The sequence below is a fragment of the Coprinopsis cinerea genome (genome assembly GCF_000182895.1).
Source record: "Coprinopsis cinerea okayama7#130 chromosome 5 map unlocalized cont3.5, whole genome shotgun sequence".
Taxonomy (NCBI): domain Eukaryota; kingdom Fungi; phylum Basidiomycota; class Agaricomycetes; order Agaricales; family Psathyrellaceae; genus Coprinopsis; species Coprinopsis cinerea.
The window spans coordinates 426581-451376 of NW_003307540.1; the positions used below are offsets into that span (position 1 = coordinate 426581).

General features: G+C 52.3%; 7 protein-coding genes across 7 annotated transcripts; 3 read left to right on the top strand and 4 right to left on the bottom strand.

The window, feature by feature from the left end:
• Positions 1-159: 159 nt before the first annotated feature.
• On the bottom strand, positions 160-1752 carry CC1G_11105 (hypothetical protein; the record flags this gene model as incomplete). The annotated part of the gene is made up of 1 exon (XM_001839353.1): positions 160-1752. One exon carries the CDS (start codon positions 1750-1752, stop codon positions 160-162), a length of 1593 nt encoding a protein of 530 aa, XP_001839405.1.
• A 3285-nt stretch (positions 1753-5037) lies between these two features.
• Positions 5038-6491, top strand: CC1G_11104 (prenyltransferase; the record flags this gene model as incomplete). Its single annotated transcript, XM_001839352.2, has 8 exons — positions 5038-5224; positions 5329-5428; positions 5486-5538; positions 5591-5708; positions 5772-5860; positions 5911-6004; positions 6068-6341; positions 6405-6491. The coding sequence occupies 8 exons, from the start codon at positions 5038-5040 to the stop codon at positions 6489-6491; spliced, it is 1002 nt and encodes a 333-aa protein (XP_001839404.2).
• Positions 6492-7310: 819 nt separating this feature from the next.
• Positions 7311-8417, top strand: CC1G_11103 (hypothetical protein; the record flags this gene model as incomplete). Its single annotated transcript, XM_001839351.2, has 4 exons — positions 7311-7485; positions 7534-7570; positions 7631-8285; positions 8377-8417. The coding sequence occupies exons 1-4, from the start codon at positions 7454-7456 to the stop codon at positions 8415-8417; spliced, it is 765 nt and encodes a 254-aa protein (XP_001839403.2). The 5' UTR covers positions 7311-7453.
• A 317-nt stretch (positions 8418-8734) lies between these two features.
• Positions 8735-11310, bottom strand: CC1G_11102 (hypothetical protein; the record flags this gene model as incomplete). The annotated part of the gene is made up of 5 exons (XM_001839350.1): positions 8735-10339; positions 10393-10792; positions 10843-10926; positions 10978-11069; positions 11128-11310. The coding sequence occupies 5 exons, from the start codon at positions 11308-11310 to the stop codon at positions 8735-8737; spliced, it is 2364 nt and encodes a 787-aa protein (XP_001839402.1).
• A 435-nt stretch (positions 11311-11745) lies between these two features.
• On the top strand, positions 11746-12395 carry CC1G_11101 (hypothetical protein; the record flags this gene model as incomplete). The annotated part of the gene is made up of 3 exons (XM_001839349.2): positions 11746-11946; positions 12017-12128; positions 12178-12395. The coding sequence occupies 3 exons, from the start codon at positions 11746-11748 to the stop codon at positions 12393-12395; spliced, it is 531 nt and encodes a 176-aa protein (XP_001839401.2).
• A 149-nt stretch (positions 12396-12544) lies between these two features.
• On the bottom strand, positions 12545-18703 carry CC1G_11100 (ankyrin repeat protein; the record flags this gene model as incomplete). Its single annotated transcript, XM_001839348.1, has 15 exons — positions 12545-13330; positions 13390-13519; positions 13575-13694; positions 13754-14591; positions 14646-14786; positions 14841-15643; positions 15698-16864; positions 16915-16994; positions 17044-17135; positions 17195-17210; positions 17264-17554; positions 17609-17778; positions 17835-17939; positions 17998-18094; positions 18158-18703. The coding sequence occupies 15 exons, from the start codon at positions 18701-18703 to the stop codon at positions 12545-12547; spliced, it is 5382 nt and encodes a 1793-aa protein (XP_001839400.1).
• A 262-nt stretch (positions 18704-18965) lies between these two features.
• On the bottom strand, positions 18966-23310 carry CC1G_11099 (hypothetical protein; the record flags this gene model as incomplete). The annotated part of the gene is made up of 4 exons (XM_001839347.2): positions 18966-19198; positions 19254-20422; positions 20472-22800; positions 22861-23310. 4 exons carry the CDS (start codon positions 23308-23310, stop codon positions 19157-19159), a joined length of 3990 nt encoding a protein of 1329 aa, XP_001839399.1. The 3' UTR covers positions 18966-19156.
• Between the last annotated feature and the right edge of the window lie 1486 nt (positions 23311-24796).

Below are 24796 nucleotides of genomic sequence, written 5' to 3' on the forward strand. Positions count from 1 at the left end.
CTGCTCCCATCAATAACGGGCTGATGGCGGGCCGCCTCAGGGAACACGGGCGCTAAAATCACGGCTCTCGCAAAGGTACTTATGAAGGCTGCAATCTCCGGAAAGTAGTCACGTAGACAAATTCATTCCGGAATGGTATAAAAACAGTAGGCGGTCGGCCTACAGAACAATAGTCATTGCATCAGACGGAACAGTGAAACCGTACTGCGGATCTTTCTCTATAAAGTCCATCATACCCTCGTCCCAATGCACAATGTTCTTGGGAAGAGGAACATACTCCGATATACTTAAACTCGGGGCGTCAAAGATGCTAACTTCAACCATGTGGGGCGCTCTTCTGGCACCACTGGCAGAAATCCACGGCTTTATCCTTTCTTCAAATAGCGCTCCAAGTCTCTCCAATTTTTCGCAAGGGAGCATCTGCAAGATGAGACTCTCCAATGGTGCAGCCTTTCCAGTTCCCTGGCCTACAAATTTTAATGACACCACCAGGTCGACGAGTAGCCCGCAAACCATGTGCATGAGTGCCTGTGCCTCCACTTCTGGGTGGACAGGCTCATCTATAAATGGAAGCCTAAACGGGACAGCGCAATTGATTCGGAGCCGGCGGAGGGAGGGAAGAGGGGGCGTCACGCTCGAAGAGAGATGACGGAACAAATTGGCGAGATCGTTGCCGCAGCTTGGACCGAGGATTAATTCCTCCAACGAAGACGAGGCCTTGAGGAAAGGAGTTAGGTCCCGCTGGAGGTAGGTGAGGCTCAGGCCCATCAACGTCAAATGTGTGAGGGAAGGAAAGATAAGGTCCCGTTCCTCGGTCTGTATCGTGTCGGAGAAACCCTCCCGTGGGTAGCAGAAAAGCTTGAGCGTCGTAAGATTGGGCCAATGGAAATGGTGAAACCGGCTAGGACGAATGGCGTGTCTCTGGGTGACGATTAACACAAGCTCCGAAAGTTCGTTCTGGACAATCTTCTCATCGGTGTCGAATGGTGAAATGGGGAGTGCAAGTAAGGGTTGCGGTCCGTCCAAGTTCTGCGGAAGAACGAATGTACCCTTGCGCAAGCTGCAGCAGCTTTCCATGAGTGCGTCCCATGCCCAAGGGCTGATGCCTTGAACGAAGAGGTGGGTGAGTTGCCGATAGAATGGCACATCCAGCTGGTCGAAGAACAGGTCAGTAGGCGTAATGAAAACTGCTTTTCGGAGTTTGGGGAGGGGAGGCAGTCGCTGGGAAGTGGAGAATCCGCCCAGATCATCCTGTTCGGGGTGTTGAAGTACGAGCGACTCCAGGTTCCCCATCATCGACGGGTGGCGGAGAAGTATGTCGTCCAACACGTGTGCAATGTAAACATTTAATTTGGTGAGCGAGCTGGTGGATGAATCATTAAGGATCGTGGAGAGAGGCTGTCTGTACGGCCGCAACCCTAGGTCCTCGGGCTCCAGAGGTAGTTCTGGCAGGGACTCGTCGGCTAGTGAGACTGATTGCCCGCGAATGTTCAAAAGAAGCACTCGCGGCTGGCCTCTCATAAGGGCGAGGGCGCTTTGGTACGTTGGGACCAACCGCCCGGGGACTAGATGCTCGGGGTAATGGGATGATTCCCAAATCTCCATCGCCAATGGTGGCCAGAATTCTGGTGAGGCTCGGATTGCTCTCTCCCACAACAGGGATACCAAGCAGAGTGACACCGCCCGTATCCTATATGGCTGAACCACCCGCAACCCTCCGTTTTCTCCACTATCCTCTTCCTCCAGCCGCATCTTCGCCGGATCAAGGGCCCTTTGGTTAACTTCTATGCAGTAAGAAAATATCTCCTGCAGAAGCTCGGATGGGAATCGACGTAGCGAGGAGAGCAAGCTTGCGCAGGCTTGAATCTTCCCCTCGAGTTCACCATGGCGCTCGCCATCTGTGGGGTCGAATGAAAGGTTCTCCAAACTGCTTTCGTATTCTTTCTTTGCAACTACAACGCGGGCGCGCTGCGTCTCTGACAAGTCTCCGCAGGATCTCGCGATCTCAACGATATCGGGAGGTAATCCCAACTGTCGTGTTAATTTGTCGTTCAGTTAGCTGTATACCATGATGGCCATTACCCTTCAAGTTCTACGGCTCACCTCGGTCAACGAAGAGCGGTGGCGGAGTTTTTGATACTTACCTTTTCTACCTCCATCCAGATTCCGACAAGGCTACTTTGGACTTTGTCAGAGGACAATGGATGTAGAACGAAAGTAGTTCCTGCGTGAGAAACAAGGGACCACTGCCCATCGAAGGTAGGTTAGTCAGTAATTACAGCCGTTTGCATTAGTCTTTGCGCGAGCGATGTCGCAGAAACCAATTGATGGCGTGTCGGAAAACTCCGTATGGCAGCCCAAGTCACGCTCGACGACCGTCGTTCAGGCTTCGGTATGAGATGTTTGCCTCATCCTCGTACCCTTACCGTCTCTCTTTGTACTTCCAATGGTATGAAACAGCGAAATGTCCCTTTCACACCAACAATTCGTAAAATCGGCCATGTATTCGAGGAAGAACCTGGTTGGAACCTGGCAGGTGGGAACCCCACGGAATTTTCCGACACGCCATCAATTGGTTTCTGCGACATCGCTCGCGCAAAGACTAATGCAAACGGCTGTAATTACTGACTAACATGGCAGGGCCGGCGCCGTGCCAATGGGATGGCACGACGACCGACAGCTTTGCATGTGCCGAAGTTCCGGGCTTACTGAGACTGTTGTAGGCTAACGTATTCTGGATGGCGCGAGACCTGTTCACTATATATAAAACCCGTTCCTAGGCGACGTTGAATAACGTGTAAAAAGTGTACCCTGCGACAAGCTGGACTGACAGGTGAGTTACTAGTACCGCCAGGCGAACTCAAAATGTCAAAACATAGCTTTCACTGAGAACCTCTGAACTCTCCTGGGGCAGAGAAAAAGCAGGTTGGGCTCTTGAACGCACTGTAACAACCGCATACTAACCAACCGGCACTCCGCCGCAGAGAACGGTCGAATGTGAAACAGCGCCCAGTTTCTCCTCGCATCACCGGACTCATACTTCCGTTTGCAGTTAATCCACACCTGTCGGCAATCCTTTTGCTTGAGTGTCGATTCTTGAGGAGATAATCGCGCTCAGAGAATAAGCTACGCCGAAATTAGGGCGTCGATCATCGGTGAGGTTCGACACCGCCACTGGGCGCTTACTATTTCGGCGATTACCAGAAAGTCGAACTGATTTCCCTCTGGCGAACCATTGAAACAGTACATCGTTTATCCCTTAGCTAGATGGCCAGGGGGCAAACGCCCATGATCCTTTTGTTCCCTCAACCGAGTCCTTGGTGCACGGATGAAACTCATTGGGCAAGGACTGGATTTCAAATTCATCTCTAACGTCCACCCTATCACGTTTACTGATAGTTCAACTCAACCTTGTGTGTCCTCTTGCTACTAGTGAGGCGGTCTAAGATGAGGCATTGAGAAAAATTGACAAGACGTTGAAAATTAAACGCCTCGTTTCATCCAATCGTTGTTATCTTCCGTATTCCACGCCAGAAATGGCTCTACGTGTTAACGGTCTGTACTATGCCTAAGTATGAGCAACGCACACCAGTATATCGTTTCAATTTTTTCGACCCTTTGACTAACAGCCGCCAGACAAGTAAAGAGATCGCGGCAGTCGGAACTCGGGACGAAGGACACAAAGTCCGTGCCTCTTCCCTGGGCCTGGAGCCCTTAGTATGTAGATCGATAGCGTCTGTCAGAAGTACATAAACGCTACTTACTTACAAAAGCCCATAGGCCGTCTGACTACAGTCTCCACTTCCAAGCGTCAGGAGGTACAAGTAGTCGTTCATGTGATTGAAAGGTGGATAAACAGATCTACGTTTTTTGTACACACGGAATGTCAGTGACAGCATCTGTTGTACCTTGGCCGCCTAAAGCGAGCGGCAACTCTTATTAGGAGGCCTAGGACTTTGTATGGTATCTCTTTCCATCAGTTTGTAGATGAACTCTCGTCAGCACTCAGTCACCGGGCCTACCATGTTCAACCCCGCAGGCCTTCTGTTGCTTGTGGGTCCAGTATATAGTGGTAATGTCGCTGATGGTCGACGGCGGGCAATCGCAGCTTCGCCGACTCGCACTCGGACTTGATGGTATCCAATGGGGTACTGTCGAGGGCAGGCCTCCGGCTCCTTCTGCTAACAGTCAAGGCTTGCGATAGAACGATCCATCCGTCTCCTTGGACCGTTGCAATTCCTAACCGACTGAATACAAATGCGATGGTTCTCTTATCTGGAGTCCGAACACCGAATTGCCGAATAGCACTTTGCACTGAAGAAATCAGAACGAATAGAATGTTCTACCCAGATATTTACAAGGTGGACCTACTCTCAACAGTTCACGAGGTCGTCTAGCCCATGAGGGCCTTGATAGTTTGAATAGTGGTAACAAGACCTTGTGAGCGCCCGCATCAAATCAAGTTACGACTTCTTATCACAACCAACAAGGGTCAGTTGCCCGCGAATCACAACACCTTGATGTCATTTATCTCAAAAGGAAGACTACGATCCATATTACGGAAGAGTGGAAGGCAGCGTATGGGAAATTCCATGCCTGAATTGAGGAAATTCTCCATCCAGGGCTTCTAAGAACATCTCGTTACCCCGTACGGCGCTCTATCCACCTTCCGTTGCCCGACAGATCTGCCCTTCTATGGATCCGAATTCTCTGGAGTAGGAACAAGAGTGATGTGAGTTCTGATTGTAGAATTGCAGTTAAGCCTTGTTCTGTTAACCCGTTAGAACCCTGGAGAAATCGAGATCCCGAAGTTCGAACCTGGACTTGTCTTGAATGTACGGTTGTGGACTTCCGCCAGGGGTCGGGGTGATAGCGAAGACGGAGGTGGAGCCTACAGCTGAGCGGAAGTTGTCATCGGTCTTGCTGATAAAAAGCTCGTCAGGTTGTCAACCACATTCCCCGTGCTCAGGTTCGCTTCCTCCTTCCCTCCCTGCGCCATTCCCATCCCCCCGCCTCCTCTCGTGCTGGTCGTCGAAGATGAGCGAGCTTGATAAGACTACGTTATTCGCCAATGGCGATGCCCACATCTATGGCACAATTCCTCTTGCAACTACGACCAAGCCCGAATCGACGATCGTCCTTTTGGGCCATGATATAGCACCATACGTTCAACTTACTCGCATTCAGAAATATGGAGGGGTGCTGCTTCTCTGGTGGCCTTTCGGTGAGCCTCACTCCAAACCACGCATTTAGCGAGACTCGACCGTCGTCGCTTGCATTGTGGTTGATCCGGAGGACAAATGGCTGACATTGGTTCACTAATTATAGCATGGTCGCTTACCATCGCTGCAACGACATTAAACCTTTCCTTCTTCGAGTTCTCCTCGGGATTGCTGTATAGCTTTGTGTTCGCAAATCTTCTTCGGAGGTACGTGTACGGGAATGCAGGCTTCGAACTCGAACCCGGTTTTGACAATTATTCCAGTGCAGGGTGTATTTGGAATGACATTCTGGATCGTGATTTTGATCGGCAAGTCGGTACGTAGAACGAGGACAACAAAACCAAACGGGAGTCTTACGTTCAGTACAGAGCGAACGAAGAACCGCCCTCTCGCCAGTGGCAGAGCAACTGTGAAAGGAGCTCTCGTATTCTTGCTGATGCACTTGGTTTTCTTGGTCGCTATGCTTCATCCATTGAACCAATTTGCGTACGTGTTAACTGAAATGTGTGTTCGCTAGCACACGACTTACGATACTCGAAAACTTTACAGGCGGATAGTTGGCTTCTTCGCCATCTTCTTTTTCCCCGGTCTCTATCCTTTGATGAAGCGTATCACGTACTGGCCACAAGCATGGTTGGGTAAGTGTTCTCCGTTGCAACGCTGGACCGACGTTGACTGATTCTCACAGGTTTGACAATGAACATCGGGGTCCCTTTGACATGGGCAGCGATCTCTGGCGAATGTCCAACGCCTGCTCTGGTCTTCTACGCTGGAACATGGGCGTGAGTAGTGATCGTCGAAAACTGTCTTGCAGGGTTGCGAATTGATGTAACTCTTCTTCCCAGCTGGTGCATCTGGTACGACACCATCTACGCATGTCAAGACAAGAAGGACGACGTTAACGCCGGAATCAAATCAACGGCGGTGCTGTTCGACTCGTACACCAAGGTCATTCTGGCCTTCTTTGGCATGATCACTTTCGGGTGCTTCTCCGTAGCGGGATATCTGAATGGCTCTCACTGGACATACTATGTCGTTACGGTCCTCGGAGGTATGGCGCACTTTGGATGGCAGTGGAGTAAGGTCGACTTGGACAGCCCGAAGAGTTGTTGGAAGATGGTACGTCACCCATTCTCAAGGATGCTCTGATATGTGTCGTATTGATATTCCATCTCGTCGCAGTTTACTTCCAACGCCTTTTCTTTTGGTTATGTTATCTGGACAGGACTGCTTATCGAGTACATAATGACGGCCTACATGCGATTGTAGGCCACGACTGTTACGCATCGATCATGACTACGCATTGTACATTATTATCTGTATTCTAGCTACATCGTATGAACTAGTAATCGGAAGCTGGTACTTCCATCCATATCAGACGCACCGAGTACCGCAAAGGTCGATCCTCAGTAGTCCATATAAGTAGCTCACGAGAGGTGGCTCTCGGAACAAAAGGGCGAGAGGCCCATTCATTTGTTTAGTTCTTCAGCGATTGTGGCGCTTCTGACCGTACTTCAATAGAACCATGTGCTCAGGCTACGTCTAAGCTCAGTTGAAAGCAAATGCATCTTTGAGACACAGTGGGTCTAGTTAGTGTTCGAGAGACAAGGATACTGGCCTTCAGTTGTAGTTTTGCTCGAGCTCGACCCGCAGTTTAGACCCTCACCCGGTTTCCCACTGAGATCCAAGGCCAGGGTTCCATCATTCTACTGTCACGAGTGGACCTGCTCTCTCATGGCCAAGAACCTCAGACTTCAATTGAGACGTTCGCACAAACCCCACCCCCTTTCTAGAATTCTGACAGCAGACGCCCACTTAAGCGCTCTGGGCCCGAAGTCCGAGACCTCCGGAATTCTACCGAAACGAGGAAGCGCTTAGATAATCCGATCGTAGCACGTGCGCCAACGCGTTGAAGGCACGCGACTCGTTTGGCGCGGCGCGGTGCCGTGCCTTGACGGTTCCTTCTTCTCCTAAAACCACCACCACCAGACTCGATGCGCTGCCTTGCCTCAGCGCCAGACCTATCACATATTCAAAATGGGGAAATAAATAAGAAGATACTGGGGACGAAGCCAAATGAAGACAAGCCACAAGTGGCACCACGACCTATTTTAACCTTCGAGGAGCTGCAGAATGCCAACAACCCAAGCCCAAGAATCCCAGTTGTGAAGCTAAATGTCGATAAAATATCGGATACTTTAGCGGCGCGGCTGGCTACAAGTTTACTGGCAATGGTTCTGTTCTTGAAGAACCAGACACCACTGTGAGTATCAGCGCAATAGAACAGGAGGAAAACTAATTCGAAGAGCAGCCCTGTGCAGCAGCTGTGTCGAATGTCTGGCAAGAATGTACGTATCTGCCGAATACAACCATCTGGACTACTTGGGAGCTGACTTTGTGCCCATTAGACGAACACAAAGGCCGCGAAGCAACGAACTGAACTTCTGAATGCTTTCGACACGCTGTCATCGCATCTGACGACGACGTTTACCGCACTGTCAACTGCTCTAGCACGGTCAAGCAGTAAGGAGAATAAGGACGCAAGCCCAGTGGATCACCGTGCATATGTCGCCATCTTGTTGGGCCCTAGTCTGGGAACAGCAAAGTCAAAGGTCTTCCTCGGTGTGGATCAGTTCGATGCGCGTATCTGGGGTATGCAGGAGGAACAAACGGGTGGCAACGATGATGAGGACGAAGACACTGATGAAGACGACGAGAGCGGCTCTGAGGCTGAGAGTGGCGACGAAGAAGCAACGAGCGATGAAGAGGGCCCCAGCGACAGTGAAAGCGAAGGAAGTGAAGGCGAGAGTGATGGTGAGAGCGATGATGAAGATGGCAGTGACAACGACGGTGGAAGCTCCCACACATCCGAAACTGAAGAGGCGACATCGAAGGAGAATGGGAAGATTCTCGCGATTGAAGTCCCTCGAGGCCCCAGGATAGTAGCCCCACCGACCGTGTCATTTGCAGAAGAACAACGCTTCCTTCAAAACGCGGAACGCCTGCTCTCGCGAACGCTTGCAGCAGCGGATGCCAGTGGCTATGGACTTGCCTCGGAAATGCGTACGTCCAGACTGTTACATGCCTATGTCATTCCCTCTCATTCCGTCCTCGTAGCTCCCACCCAAATTCACTTCCTAATTCGAGCCCCTAGGGACTTCTCACATCCCGCCTGGATTCCTCGCCAGAACGTAACTCAAGCCCTGGATACAAATCTTGCGGCATTCCTAGCGGAGTCCGGAATCGATGCTTCCTGCGATACTATCCCACCAGCGAAGGGACCTAAGAAACAGCAGAAACCCGAAGGCGTTTGGCTTGCGAACAGAGATGGTCTCAATTCTGCTTCGCAACACAGTTTGAACGCAGATCAGGAGGACATGATTTGGTGGAGCTGGGATGGCAAATTGGTAGGATTCGCGGACTGGTAGGATCGGACAAGCAATCCATGGTTCAGCATTTGTACAACACAAAGGACTATTTATACATTTCTGCCTTTTCTCGCTCTCTTTCTCTCACTTGGCGACGGAGATATCGCCCTTCGACTTCTTCCTCCGCAACGGACTGAGCACGGACTTGAGAGAGGTGCGTCGTGTCCGCTTCTGCTCTCCTCCCGCCGTTGCCGACGGCGCAGCCGGTGCATCGTACCAGTGCGTTGACTCTCCCGTCTCCAGGACGCCCTCGATCTGGAACGTGAACCTCCTTAAACCGGACGTCGGTGGCAAGCTTTCGTCATAGATGAAGAACCTCTTTTTCTCCCCATCGTATCCAGTCGTGCCAATCCACTGTGGAGGACCTTGTCCACCACCATCCAAGAGCTCCAGCACGTACACATTGAAGTAGAGGAAGTCGGGGAACCATTCTTGTTTGGTCGGCTGCAGGTTCCAGGGGATTTGTGCGTCATCGGGGTTGTTAATTTCGACTGGTGGAGGGCGTTCAATGGCTGCGACGACGTCCCAAGTGAGGGTGCCATCGAGGCTATTAGTTCCAGCGGAAGGTGTGAACAAAAGCCACAGGAGGGCCGGCTTGAACTCCTTGTAACGATCGGGGAGGTGGGGGTGGATGGTAATCTGGCCGACCAGGAAGGGGAACTCGAATTGCTCGGTAGTTGATACGTTCGAAACTGCAATGACCAGGCCGATGGATGAAGGTACGATGATGGACCCTCCTTCAACTGGCGTCTCGATCTCGAACAAAATGTGCACCTTGCGCCAACCGTTTCCAACTTCCGTCGTCGTGTTGGAGATGATCTTGCCTTGGTCTTCCCCTGTGATGGTTCGGATACCCACCTCGTACTTGGCATCGAAGCGGGTCTTCCCACTCAACCCCGGCTTGTAGACGATCGAAGCTTCGTACTGGCGCCGACTGGAGAATGTGAATGTCTGGATGGGAACCCAGTAGGCTCCATACGTGGTCGCTCCTCCAGGGACGGTGAGGTTGATCTGAAGCGAGTTTCCTCCATTCCACGCATCGTTAAAGTTGAATGCCGCATTTAACGTAGCCTGACTGGCATTTTGAGATGGAAGATCATAAATCTTGGGTCGGGGCCAGACCAAGTCGCCAACCGTGGTCTGCTTGTCCATGTCTGTCCAACCCGTCTCGGAGCGGAAGACCTCCTTGCCCTCAACGAACCACGCATCTCCGATACCGGGGCAGAAGTTGGTGTAGAATGGCAGGTCTAGCGGGTCGGGAGGTGGATATGTCAGGAAGAAGCTGGAGATGGGTTGGAAGGGTCCGTGAACGCAGGGGTATTCGCCAGGTTTGACGGTATGGTCAGGTGCCTCGACAACTCCGGGAGGTCCAACCCAGAGTTTAGAGTCGTAGTCCCAGAACTGTGCCCAGTTCCAGCCTGGTTTCTCCTCCTCGGTTTCCCAGGTCCATCCTTGAGCGAAGAGGGCAACGCTAAACCCGAGTCCTTTCGGGTCTGCGTGCTCAATAGCTTTGTAGGCACCAAATCCTCCTCCACCATGCGAACCGCGTCCCCAGACATCCACACCGATATAGATATCTTGAATCGTCTTCTGCAGGTTGTATTGATGCGGCTCAGCGGTTTGCCCGGTGAGATTCGGGTCAACCCTCGAAAGGAAGTCGATTTGTTTCTGAGGTGCATCGTTGTACCACTGGGAAAGTGCCAGTCAGTTGGAGTCAAAGGAACAACAAATCAGCCACATACCCAATAGTTTGTGAAAATTCCCGAAGAATTCAAGAAGAACGGCAAGTTGAAAGCGTTCAGCCTGTCTTGCCACCACAGGTCCCCACGGACAGTGACACTGTCGTACCAAATGACCAAGCCATGTGGGCCAACCTTCTTCAAAACCTCCTGCTGCAGTAGCGCAACCCAAGCAGCCAGACCTCGTGCTTGCTCTGATCCTCCCTGCAGACCAATCTCAACGTTGAGCAGCCAACCATCGAATCCACGCTCGACAGCCAGGTCTGCGAAGAGTTCTGCGTAGTACGACGAAACTGGTACGGTGTACTCCGCGTTTCGTTCGGCGTGGAAGTTGCTGGTGCTTCCTGGTGTTTTCCCGATCACCATCCGGAGGATGTCTTCGTCGCTTCCACCTTCGAAGATGCTTGTGCATGGTCAGTGTGAAGAAAGGTTTCTGGATCGAGTATCACGTACATGGTGCCGAGAATAGGTACACCCTGGCGATGAGCAGCGTTTATCCATTCCGGAGGGGGAATGGTTATCCGGTGGTGAGCGAAGCTTTGGGATTGTTCGTCAACCTCCAGGGACACAGGTAATTGTACGGCTCACTAGTTGAAGCTATCCGTCGAGAACCACCAATTGAAGCTATACGACTTGGAAAAGGGATCTTCGACGTAGCCTCCCTTGTAGTCATGAGAAACCTGAAATGCTTCCAATGAGCCCAGAGTCGGAAGAGTACCTGAAGCAGTGGGCGCTTACCAACAGTCGACCTTTCCCTGCGATATCAGCAGGCCGAATCTTCCGTGGAACGTACTTGAGAATGCCTTCAGCCGGACGAGCCTGAGGTCCAGTCTGAGTGGCCCGCCATTCGTCCATCTCCCGGAACGTCCTCCAGAACTCAGGCAGAGCCCGGGGGTGGAACTTCTTCCCAGCGATAGGCATGGTGGTTGGGTACTGGAGAGAGGGGTCGTGGCAGCTGGTATGATAACATGGCTGATTTTATTCTTACAGCTTAAGTTTGCTGTGCGTGGCGCCTGACTGTCCAACTGTAGAAAACTCGGAGGTTATCGTCCTTCCTGCGCTTGGCGCAAGAGTGTGACCCAAAAGACTAGCGATAGTCGCACGACGTGTAGAAACGTAAGTCCTGGCGGTTCGATTTCTGAAGCAACTAAGATTGGGAGGACATAAGAAGACGGTCGGTTATTTAGGACCCCGGTGGATGTTGTGGTCAAGTGTCAAGAACGGCATGGTGAGGTTCTCACGAACTTTATCTCTGTCACAAACCACCACCAGACGCGATGACCTAGTCGCCCAATCCAACGTTTTCCCTCAGTTAAAAGAGAAAATACGTAGTTTTGGCTTGACAGACGCGCTACTATGACCGCGTTGGAGCTGACCCAGTTCCGTTACACTCCATACAATTCAAAGAATCGCACGAAACCTACGGCTTCTACCCCGCTGCCATCAGGATCAGAAGAACCTCTGCCTACAGAACCCAAGCCAAAACGTGGACAAGAAGAACCGCATTATCCTGTTGGTCATCAGGCTCGGAAAGTGTATACAACAACCTCGGGCAAGGTGCGTGCCTCTATCAGAACCTGCTGAGGACTCCGGACCATCGAGTAGCTCACATGTTTCTCCGAAACAGCGATTAACGCCGTACCAATGGAAGGTGTACGACTTTATTCTCAGAGTCCCAGCAGGTAAAGTCACAACCTACAGGGACGTCGCGCAAGCCATCGGTGGCTCTGCCAGAGCAGGTGAGGCCAGTTCATAAAGGGATAGGTCGAAAACCTGACCGCGCCCCAGCTGGAACTGCTTTGTCCAAGAATCCCTTCAGCCCTTATGTCCCTTGTCACCGTGTGATCACCTCGGACCTCTCTATTGGCGGCTTCTTTGGCCAGAAGAACGAGAAGGGCAAGTCGCATCCTTCAATCGAGCGCAAGAGGGCTCTTCTTGCCGCCGAAGGGGTCCTATTCGACGGGAACGGACGGTTGTGCAAACCTGATCTAGTCGTGCAACCATGAAAGAGAGCGTTGAAGTGAAGCCCTTTTGTCCCCTCTACTCTATGGCCGCATTCCACAACTTGACTCAACAGAGCGACATTCGAGAGATTCAATGTTCCTTCATTGTACTAACCAAGGTACCGCAGTAGCATGTATATTTTACACTTGTCTCAAACAAAGTCGGGGCCCGTATCATAGGTGGTCAACTCCAGCAGGGTATGCCCAGTCTTCGACTCTGCTCCTTCATCTTCGTCATCAGAATACGCATCCTTCTTGCGACCAGCCGGTGCGACCTTGTCAAGGTTGGCCTTCACAGATTGTTGAACATCGAACAGCTTGATCAAATCCCGCTGCTGCTTAGGAATCGAGATGACCGTTTGCTGAACCACTTGCCAAGTTTTGGAAATGTCCAAGTCTTCACTGAAAACTGCTTCCTTTTCTTTGGCTGCTGGCGCTGGGGGCAACTTCGCCTTCGCTTCTTTGGCTGAAGCCAGCAGGCTCTCGAGCGTCTTGATAAACACTTCGAAATCGAAGGCGAATTTCTGGGAATTGGCTGGCCGGTCTTCTGCGATAATGCTAGCTACGGTCTCCTTAAGGCGAGGGATTTCCTTCTCCAAGGAGTCGATATCGACTCGCTGAGGGCCGGGTGACGCCCTTCGCACGGAAACAGTAGAAATGCTAAAGCTGGTCTGATTGCGTTGGGTTTGAAGGCTACTCGCCAAGTGCTTGAGGTAGAGGGTCTCATATGGGGTGTGGCCAATACCGTTCTCCATGAACAGACCGCCGTACTGAGTTGCCTTCAGCAAACGCTCGGTTGACTTGGCTCGACCCGTTTCAACAGCGATGTGGAGAGCAGTTTGACCATCGACGTTGCGCACCAAAGCAAGGTTGTCGTCAAAGTTCAATAAGATGTCGAGTGCCTTGTAGTGGCCCATTTTGGCAGCAACGTGGAGTGGCTGTCATCCAGCAAGGATCGTCAATCAAAGAAGCGATGGGTTAACGACAGGCGACATACAGTGTTAAGACGGGTCTTGGATCGCTGATTGATCAAGACCTCGCTGACATCTCGAGGGAGCTTCTTGATAAGATATTCAAGAATTTCGGGACGATTACCCTTCAAAGCGGCGAAGTGGAAAACATTCCAACTACATCAACAGACTGTGAGCAAGCATGATGGGAACCGCTTCGTAAAGTACGTACCCTCTGGGCAAGTCTCGTTCGACCGGGGAAATCGATTTCGCCAACAAGAAGTCCAGAATCTCGGTCTTGCACCCTCTAGAGATAGCCAGCATGATGGCGTTGTAGCCAATGAAGTTCAGCCTGTTACGGAGGTCAGCACGCTTTCAACGTCGAAGGAAAGTCGCATTGGACAAACTCACTTCTCGTGTAGCGTTGTTTTCATGAATTGAGGCTTCTTTGCGAAGAGGGTCTTGACCGCCTCTATCGAGTTGCCCATAATTGCCGCTGTCAAAGGCGACTCCCCGACATGGTCGATGACCCAGCCCAACCAAGATGGCAACGCCTTTTCCAGATCAGGAACTCGACGCAGCTGCTCTGCTCGCGGAGTGTTACCGGCAGTGGCGTGGTGTCGGAAGGCAGCAAGGGGGCGTTCTCCTGCAAGGTACTCGATGATCTTCACTGCTCCATGTTTGGCAGCTAGCCACACCAGCGGAGGACTCTCGCTATCGTTCCCAACCGCATTGGGGTCGTTTTTTCTCGCAAGGTCGGCACGTTTCTTTCCGTGGACGTTGAGGCCGAGATAAACTCGATTAGAGTCATTGATGATCTGCGGGAGATGTTCCGTCGCTTTCTTTGCCTGCTCAAAGTCAAGTCCGTGTCCAGTTCGGCGGATGTACTCGTGAAGGATGTCTGGATCATCAGCGGCGAGAATCTTTTCGAGAATCTTGCCATATTCGAGGTCGACGGGCTCGGAAAGACTGTGATACAGGTCGGCTATCTTGCAGAAGGCCTCCCGATCGTTCATGAGGGCAGCTTTACCCAAGAGATTAGACGAGCTGACTTTCCGTTCTTCACCTCTTTTCGCGGGCTTTTGCCAGAAGTGGACAATGGCCTGGGAGATCATGTATTTCGGGTGAATGTCGCTCTTGACGGAACCAGATGCTTTGGCAATGTCGACGAACTTGACCTCGTCTCCTTGGACTGTATAGTCGGAATGTGCGTCAGAGTCATCGCTGTCGTAATCAGAATCGTCGTCCTCTACATGGTGAATGAGTGACAACCTCGAGCGAGCTAAAGCACTGCAGAACCCACCCAAAGCGACCCTGGAAATCGAGAAATGGACCTTTTCCTCCTTTTTGTCTTCAGGAGTATACTGCGCCGCCGCGATGGCCACGATTAATTTAGCCGTTGACCACCGTCGGCCTTCACATGCCGCCCACAGTGGAGTCAAACCTGGGCGAAACAGTTGAATGAGATTGTTCTAGGAGACAAGCAAACCGGACCTACCAGATTTCTGGTAATTCTCTTCATCTCCGCTCTTGAATTGAACATTGATGTTGAGGAGCGGTTTCTTTGGGTCGACGTTACCGTCCTTTGGCGGAACGCAAAGTTCCTCGATTTTAGCGTTGTCCCCAGTGAAACAGGCTTCATAGAGCTCATCATACGCATCGTTCAAATGTGAAGGAACGGCGGAAGCGCGCCAACTGTTTGAGATGTATCTGTACTTCACCACATTAGTGGTCAGAGTCTCCCCAAAAACGGCAACTCCCGGGGCACCTGGAACCGACCAGGGGAGGCATTCGATATCGGGGAACAATTCCTTCCACGTCTTGGCTGAGCGCGCCTGGAACAGGCGCTGAACGTCGAGCAAGTAGTCCTTCGTGCCGTTGAGAAGCTGGAGTTTCTGGGCCTGCTCGTACTCTTTCTGCCCCTTTTCCTTGCTCTGATCCCCAGCGCGCATAAATCGACGGGCTTCGCCAACGTCTTCAATAAGCTTCTGAACCCCTCCAGCCGAGACTGAATCTTGCTTCTCCGGGTTCTTGGGGACAACCACTGTGTCCAAAGCGTCGATCTGCGTGTTGATATGTTGAATGGCGAACTCGACCCAGTCGCCAAGGGTAAGTCGATCCCCTGCGCTCGCGTAGTTTCGGACGGCGCCCTTGATAGGCAGGTTGGGATTGGAACCCCAAGAGAGTAGGAGTTGGATGATATCGTCGTGGTTAACGAGGGCAGTCTCCAAGGGACTGTGGCAATTGTCCAGGTAGTTGGTCACACCGTAATAGAAAAGATTGGCACGGATTCGGGGGTCGCTAATAGAGGGTGTCAATAAAAGTTGTAACAGCGCATAGTGGGAAGTCACTCACGCAGCATCCCGAGCACGAGAAACGTCTTCTTCTTCCAGGGTGACTTTGGCGCCATGGGCAAGTAGCACTGCCAGCGTCGAGTAGTCCTTTTTCCATATAGCCGTGACGATAGGGAAGAACACAGAGCTGTATCTGACAGCAGGGAAGTCGATGACGGAGGAGGAATTTTTGTCGCCCTTGAGGATCGTAGCGACAAGTTTCGTTTTCTTAGCTGCAACGATCTTATGGAAGATAGTGAAGAGATTGTTGTCTGCCGTGGAGGAGGTGGCACCCCGCTTGAGGAGCCGTTCAGCGATTGCACAGGCTTCGTCTTCATCGTCCCGAAGAATGGTCAAGGTGAGAGGGTGAAGCTGTTCAGCGCCGTGATGGTTGGCGGTGGTGGCCTGGTTGAGGTCGGCGCCAGCTTCCACGAGAAGATCGATCATCGCGGGGGAGGCGAAAAGGATCGCATAGGAAAGAGGGCTGAAACCAAAGTCCCAGTCGGTAACATCGATTTCGAACACGTCGGGTTCGTCTTCATCGTCCTCGGGTAAATCTCCAGCTGCTGAAGCAGGAGGCCCATCAGGTTTGGACTCCCCCGTGTCAGAGCCATCGTCGCTGCCTTCACCGTCCTCGCCGTCCTCATCATCTGCATCTTCATCTTCATCTTCATCGTCCGCATCGGCCATCTCCACGTCCTTTCCGTCGTTTTCGTCTGAGCTCCAGTCATCTTCGGAAGAGGGTCGGACGGGATCCACTTCCTTCTTATCCTCGTCCATCGTATCGTCGTCGTCTTCCTTCCCAACCTGCTCCTTGTTCAAAGCATTGCGTTCGAGCAGTTTCTTCACCACATCGAGTTGGTCGAACCTGGCAGCAAGGTGCAGAGCATTCCTTCCGTCGGCCATACGCGCAGAGATCCGTGCCCCCGCATCGACCAACTCCAGCGCGGCCTGAGTGGCGCCGGAGATGATAGCGACGTGAAGGGCCGTTCGACCGACATGGTCGCGGTTGTTGAGGTCGATGCCTTCGCTCTTCAGATGGGTTTTGACTGCCTCGATGTCGTTCGCCGCGATGGCGGCGAAGAATTGCTCAGCCTGCCTCACGTAGACCTGCTCGCTCCACTCGCCGACATCAATGGGATTGAAGCTCCCAGTCATGCTCTGACGCCCAGGGTTTTCTTCAATAAATCTAGACGGCGATTAGCAAGGCACGAAACATCGAGCAAGTGATGCACTCACTTGATGCGGCCAGTAATGTACATTTCGGATTCTTTCGCTTGGAGTTCCTTCTCATCATCGTCGATGGGTTCAGGGCAGTTCTGGAAGAACGTTGGCGAAAGGGAGTACCATAAGTGAAATTTCACGTACCTCGCAGCAATCCTCTAGGCACTCCTTCATCGTTCCGAAGAAGGCAGGGTGCCTGTGCAGACGCCGGCCCTTGTTCTTAGGGTTGAAAGTGGCTGTTGAAACGATTAACCCTTCGGTTCAAACTTCATACCAGAAAGGCAGAGAGACATACAGTTCATTCCGAGGTCCTGCGGAAATAAATCAGCAGAGGTTAGATGGACGAACACACGAGCGAGCTCACCGTTTGGTAGACAAGCTTATCAATACGACGAGCATCCCAGCCAGGTCCATACGGGATATGGAGGGAAGCAACATCATAGTCGTTCATCTCTAGCCCTCCGATGGCATTCTCTCCCTTGAGATCACCTTTGTACTTGCGCTTGTTGCGGTGGTACCTGGTGAGTGGATTCGGACGTCCGCGAAGCTGTCGGCGAGACTCCAAGAACGAATAACGCGCGTCACCGTCCTTGAGCTTCTCGAAGACGAGCAGCCTGGCAAGGCCTTCCATCTTCACGATGGATCGCTCATAGATCTATGAGATTGGTGTTAGTATTTTTTCAGTAAAAACTGGAACGAGTTGACGCACAGTGGGATCAATCTTATCGCGAACGAGGTCTGGTACATAGACTTCATAACCGCGGCTAGCGTACTTGGCGAGTCGGACCTCGTACGAAGGTGAACGTCTGGTCATATCGACTGTGTTGCATTGGCGCATCATGGCGACGATGGCACGCGGGTTTCCCCAGACCTTGGAGCCTGAAACGATGTCAGCACCAACCTGATTGAGCCAGTGATAGCCTACAGCTACTCACCATCGTACGCAAAGCAAGGTGCGTCGATATCGAATCCAGCAAGTACCTCAGCCGGGGAGTGATAGAGCCTTAAAACAATCTGAACAGAACGGTACGGGTATTGAGCTAGTAGCGACGCCCGTCAGTGAATGCCAAGACATGGATATAGCCATGGACAGCTCACAATGAATAGAAACGGTATGCTTGGTTCGAATACAGGTGACATCCCAAGGAACAGAGTCACGAACAGCCTCATAAATGGCATTAATCTTAACCTCAGCCTAAAAACCCAATTCAGCAAAACGATCATCGACACCGCAAAAGAAGTTCCCAACTTAACATACCTGTTCAGGGGTCAACCCCCAAAGAAAGAGATCAACATCAGACGTGGGATAGGCCGCATTATGGTAATGCTTTCGAATAGCCCTCTTGGACTCCTTATTCTTGTCCGACAACGGGGTCAAGCACGCCAGCACCGAACCACCGGCAGCAACCACATTGCTCCAATCCTTCAACTGGGACAACGACCCCTCCGTAAAAACTGTCCAATTCTTCTTGAATTCATCGATATCGGACACCATCGCAGGCGCGCCTTCCGGTCGTCGGTCAGCAGCCTTCAAGGGCATAACGTGCTTCGCGCTGAGGTCGACTTCATCAACGACGACGCGCGCCCTCGTCTGTCTGATGTCTGCGGGGGCATCAAAGACGTCGACGAGACCGACATAGGGGTCGGAAAGACGCGTGTTACCGCGATCACTGGCGAAGTAGCGACGAAGCTCGGCTTCATCCTCGATCGAGGGTTTGAGGACGTCGTCGAGAGAGACGCCAGGTCCGGCTGGCAACGCAGCGATCCTGGCTAAAAACGCTTGAGCTTCTGAGTTCTGGGGCATCTGTGGGGATGTGTGAAGAGAATTCAGGGCCGCTCATGGCTCTTTTTAAATGTCCCAAGGTCAGGGACCCTGATGAGCGGAATTTAAGATCGAGTTCGGAGACAAGCGCGATAATGGTCGCGACCATCAGTAAAGTGACTGATGGCGCGTCAACCGCAGGCGCAGATGCCTTTTGGAGAAGGGCGGAACCGACGAATTTCCTAAAACTGTCATGAGCGGCGGACACCTGGTCGCCAAGTGGCTACAGCGTGCCTCCTTGAGACTGAAAACGTGTCATACTACTGGGAAATACGTGATTACATCGATTAAATAAGGATGATAGCAAGGGTATCGAGGGAAAAAACGAGGGTGATACAAGAACGAGTTGGACATAAAAGACGTACACGACATCAAGCGAACAGGTGAAATGAGAGTCACGAGTCAAAAGAATATTATTTAGATCATAAAAACCATCTAGAAAGCGCTGACTGGAGGTCGAATACACCCATCGAGCATCTAGAACCCCAACGTAAGCCACACGGTCGCGTAACATAGTTCGTAAAACACATACCTTGTCGATTTCTTCCAGCTGCTTGAATGCAGGCGCATAAATCTCCCGAACCTGCGGGTGTAGAGATTCAAGATCAACCGGGACACCAAAGAGGATTTTGTCGACTGGATTCGGCGGAGGCGCTGGCTTCTTAGGCTGCGAGGCCTTATACTCGATGATCGCCATCATATGGGAGATACCAAAATCGTCCTTGAGCAGCACACCGGGCTTGCGTTCCGTTGACTTGGGAGTTTCACGATCAGGCATGTTGGGCATGGAAGCCGGCGTTGCATAACCAGACCCATCCGACATAACCGATGCAATCGAAGGCTGGCGACGATCCACCACGCCCGGAGGCGTCGTAGCACCAATCCTAATCGCAGGCGCCTGCCCAGCCGCACCCCCAGCGGACATCTTCGACCTGAACCCAGCCGAACCAGGCGTCACAGACCTCGAACGCTCGCCATCATCCGAATACTCCGAGGGAGACACAGACCGCTGACTATCAGAAGCAGGCACAACCTCCCGCTCCTTGCCCTTCTCCTGCTTGATCTTGTTGAGCACACGGTCAAGCTTGTCGGCGTCCCGCTTGGCGATGACACCCTCCAAAAGGTCACCCCTAGTCGGCGAACTCGTCTCCCTCCACTCCTCTTCGATGATGTCGCTTATATCATACGTCTCACCGTCGGTATCGACATATGAATAGCGCATTCGATCGTTCACATCATACCGTGAGCTACGGAGAACCGCGTTCCCTGGGAGAAGAACGTCCATGCCTCGCACAGAGTTCGTCTGAGCTGACAAAATAGCACGCTGGTTCGCCCGTGTAGCAGCCCGCTGAGCAGCGATGATCTCTTGCCGCGACGGCTGCTTGAGACCCGTGTTGGCGGCGGCGGGGCTGCTGGGATCGGATTGGATTGACGAGGTAGATTCTCTGTGAAGGTGCTGGAGAGCGATCTCGTCGAGAGGGGCCGAATTGCGATGTCTCGAGGACACCGAAGTGCGATAGGAGACGGCGCGACGGAGAATGAAGACGGGGTCATTGGGGTGAACATCCTCAACCGAACCGAGTAGATGTCCCGCATCGAGGGAACGACGCTTGAGGCCAGACATTTGACGGTCTGCAGCACGAAGAGTAGGCGGCGAAGGGAATGCTTCGATGACCCGGCTTGTCGGTAGCAGCTCTCGTTCTGTAATCCAATTAGTTCATGGCTTTGCAATCAAGGCAAAATGACGTACCGCGACCATCACCAGTATCAATAACAAGGCCGTACCGCACACGGTTGTTACTTCTCCGCTTGGTATATTTATCTTCCACCTCGTCCCCACCGTCCACAACACCTTCAAGAATACCGAACCGCTCCAGCCCAAGTTCAATAACCTCGGCCACGGTCACGTTCTTGGGGAACATGAAGACCTTGCGTCGGAAGTGTGCCGCTGACGCGGGAGAAGTAGGTGTAGCATCCTTCAAGGTATCCTTGAAGACAATGGCTTCTGTAGTGGGATGGAAGACCATGTCGTCAGGGAGATCGTCAGGATAGATAACGAGTTGGAGTGCGAATCTGAAGGAAGGCGAAGTGAACCTCTCCGGAGTGACGTTCGCGCCGCCAGTCGAGACCGTCAAGTATTGCGACCTATTGGAGGAAGCGCTGTCTACCGACTCTGTATGCGATGTATCGGCAATGAGCGTCTCGTCCTCGTGACCATTCAGACTATCATCTCCATCGTCCGACCTCCTGTTAAGGTAGAACTTGACCGCAGAGTCGTCCGAAAAGTCGTTCATCGGCAGTTTGGTGATGGCTGGGTGCATGGAGAGATTGCTCGAAACAGAGCTTATGCTTCCCACACTGCTCCTTTTAACTTTAGGAAGCTCCATTGTTTCGGTAACAAGGTTTTCGAAAACGCCCAATGGGTGCTCGTCAGCTCGAAGGACGGCTGATGCACCACCTTCCACCTGCTTGATCGTGAGATAGTAGTCGCCAGCGTCCTCGCCTGCGGGTAGGCGGAATCGCTGCATAGCTTGTTTGACAAGGTCGGTCGAGGTGGTAGACGCATTGAGGAGGACAGTCTTGAAGGTAGCTTCGGTTTGGACGTTCTTGCCAGCAAAAACGCGGACTACACTGAGCTCGGGGACGCCAGGTCCGTCGATACCAGCAGGTGTCAAAATTAGAGAGCCAGGTCGCGGCCGAGAAACTGGTGGACCGAGACCTGAAGAGGTCGAAGAACTCTGAGGCATGACGATGGGAGCTGATTGGAGGCCATAGTTAGGTTGGGCCTCAGGAGGCGAAGAGGGGGAACGATTGAGGTATTGCTGATAGAGTGCTTGCTGCTGTTGGTCGCGTTGACGAAGGGAGTTAGCAAGCGGTGAAACCTGATAGCCTGGCTGCTGGAAGGACCGTTCAGGTGTGCTAGGCGCGGCCTGACCAAAGGATTGGGTTGACTCGCTGACACGGATGGCTTGCTGTTGGTGGAGTGCCAAGTTGCTCGTCGGAGATAGTGCGCCACTGCCAGGAGCATGGCGTGCACCAGACATGGCAGACTCGTCGGAGCTACGTGCAAGGTTCTCTGAGCTATCCATGGAGGTAACTGAAACATTGTCGCCCTTTTTATCCTTCTTCCTGAACATTCCGCTGAGGAAACCAGATTTCTTCTTCTTCCCTTTCCCGTCCTCCTCCTCTTTCTCCTTCGAAGGCTCCTTGCGCAACTTGCCGCCAGATTTAGTGGGGGTAGCCTGGGTCGAGCTGACAGGAGGGGGCATCTTGTCTTTACCCTTGGCCTTCTTACGAAGTGACTCCTCCGCCTCCTCTTCGCGCTGTCGCTTGAGACGTTCGTCTTCCTGAATAGCGCTAGGCAAGTACGGCTGACCAGGAGCGCGCTCGTCTTCTCGTGCAATGGTAGGCGTAACAGTGAGTTTGCGGGTCTCCGTAGCCTCGAGTGGGTCGATTCTTCGAGAACCAGAAGATTCGGAGGATCCATCCTGCTGCTTCGCCGCCTGCTGTTGCTGCTCCATTTGTCGTTGTTGAAGCTCCTGCTGTTGCATTTGTTGCTGCATCTGCTGCTGTCGCACCTGCTCCTCCCTTTGCTGCTCCAATTGTTGCTGTTGCTGAGCCCTGAGTGCAGCCTGCTGCTGATGCTCACGGGAAGCGCCGCCTGGTAGCAAGGCTGCAGGAATATTGTTGATAGCCTGTTGCTGCTGCTGCTGTTGTTGTTGCATCTGCTGTTGCTGCTGAGCGGCCACGGCGCTGTCGTCCCACTTCATAGGGTCTTCAGCTTCCATAGCTTGCATCTGCATCTCCTCTTCGCGCCTGCGTTCCATTTGCTCAAGAGCAAGTTCCTCGTCCTCGTCTTCATAGCCTTCGTCGTCCCACTCTACATCCTCTTCGTCGCTCATCTCATCCTCTCTCCAGACTGCGGGCAAGTATCGATGAACTGAGAGTGTCGGAGTGAACTGAACGCCCTTTGGTTTGCGTCCGCGAGGAACAGGCGACGTTCCCGCGAGGTTGTTTCTAAGACGGTCCTGCGTTGCATTGAGGCTTTCTTGAAGTTCTGCCTGTGTCGCAGAAGCAAGCTAGTAAAATCAAAGCAAAATTTAAGCCATTAGATTCAATTCGAGAAAAGACGCCCGTACGTCAATGTTCCGGTGCTTGTTGAGACGAGCAAGCCGTTCGAATGGCGTCTCGATGTTTTCCGCAGGGATATATCCGACTTCCTGAGTCTTGAGAACGCGGACAAGCCACCAGTAGCTGTTGCTGTCGTCCATCAAGAATAAACTATCGCCTTTGACGACATTGGCCTGGCCGTCGACCGTTGCCGCAAAACTGTGGAAAGCATAGACCAAGTCAAAGTCGATGGACTCGTTGGGGATCGAGAGGGACGAGTCGTCGTCGTCGTCGATGTAGTCTTCATGGTCTTCCCCATCCGAATCGTCCTCTAATACCGAATGCTCCTCGTCGTCGGTGCCATAGTGGTTCACAGCGTCTGCGTGCGCATGCATATGGTGAGCGTGGTGGTGGTCGTCCGCGACGAGCTGGTCCCGCAGGTCATAAGTATCCTGACGTCCGCCTGCGACTCGAGCCATGCATTAACAATAAGAAGGAGAGACTAAAGGCTGGATTATCGGCGAGTCGACGTCGAGCAGGTAACGAGCACGTCGTCAGAGGCGATGAGCTCGCTGTCAGGGTATTGTTGTTGGTTGTTTGTTATGCTTCCTTTTGCGGCCAAAGTGCTGTTAGCGCTCGTTCGTGCTCGTCCACGACGACGAGCGCAGTATCACCTCGAGCAACGACGTCTCAGCGATTAGGTGCGCGCCGATGAGAAACTCAGTGTAGACTCAGACCGACTAAACCGTCTTGGGCTCCAGAACTGCACAACGAGTGAATCTCTCCGTGAATCGCTATCTCAGCTATCGAAATGACATGACCCTGCACTTGAACAGTGCCTCTCAACATCGAACATGAAATCGACGTCCTAAAGAGTGAGAAAACTCCAATTCACTGCTCTAGGTCTTGAATAACCGTCAATTTTAGAAGCGATCGAAGACTACGGCACAGTCAACGCAGAAGGCAAGAAAACCGTAGCCTATGGCGTTCTCTTCGAGAAGACAGTTGATACCCGTGAATAACCACACCTTATGACCTTATGACCTCCAATCTGACGACACAACTCAAACATCTGTTAATAGTGGAAGCATTGAACGGAACGTTGCGGGCAGCTAAACGGCAGAAGAAGGTATGATCCCTTAAGCCCGTTTGAATTGGAGTTGACCAAAGTTGAATGTGTTAGGTCGCTTTCGACGCGGAGCTCTTGATGATGCCCCGGGACAAAGACGTCCAAGTAGTCCTCTTAGAGGCTTGATTATACTCTTCTCTACGGCTCTCGGTCCCCGCTGAATGTAAAGAACCCTCTCACCTTCTATCAACGCTTCTAATCAAATGAAAACTCTAACGGTGTAATCCTGGCAAATCTAAAGCACACATACCACCCAGTGTCTCGTTACTGTTGGACCGGTTCCGGACCCCACACTTCCTCAATCATTCCTTTACAACGGCGGCCGAACATTCAAATCGCAAGCGCACACCGCTTCTCTCCTTCTTCCTTCTCTCTTCTGCGAGAAGAGCTTGGACGCTTGGCTCACAACCCAGCCCAATTACGCCGCACTACACGCATCCAACACGTCCGTTGACCCTGCGGCTGAACTTCGAGTCTTTCCGAAGCGTTCAGGGTGCAATCCTAACGCACAACCCATTCATTCCACTGACAGGTCCGCATTTTTCACTCCATCCTGCAGCTGTTTCATGCATCGTGAAGCAGGCCCGGGAGGATCACATGTGCCAGTCACAGCCAGGCTGAACGGTACGCTGAGGCCCGGGACTAAACAACCCCAAAGCCCCAGTCCCGTAGGTAATCCGTGTATTCACTGGGTGATTCTCGCTACAACTACCCTGGAGACAAGTCCTGGGCGACGACAAGAAGCGCGAAACGACGCGGGTGCGATCACTCGCAAGAACCTGTCTCTACGCGATGGCGGATGATGCAACATTTCCCCGGACGAAGTTGGCACAAAG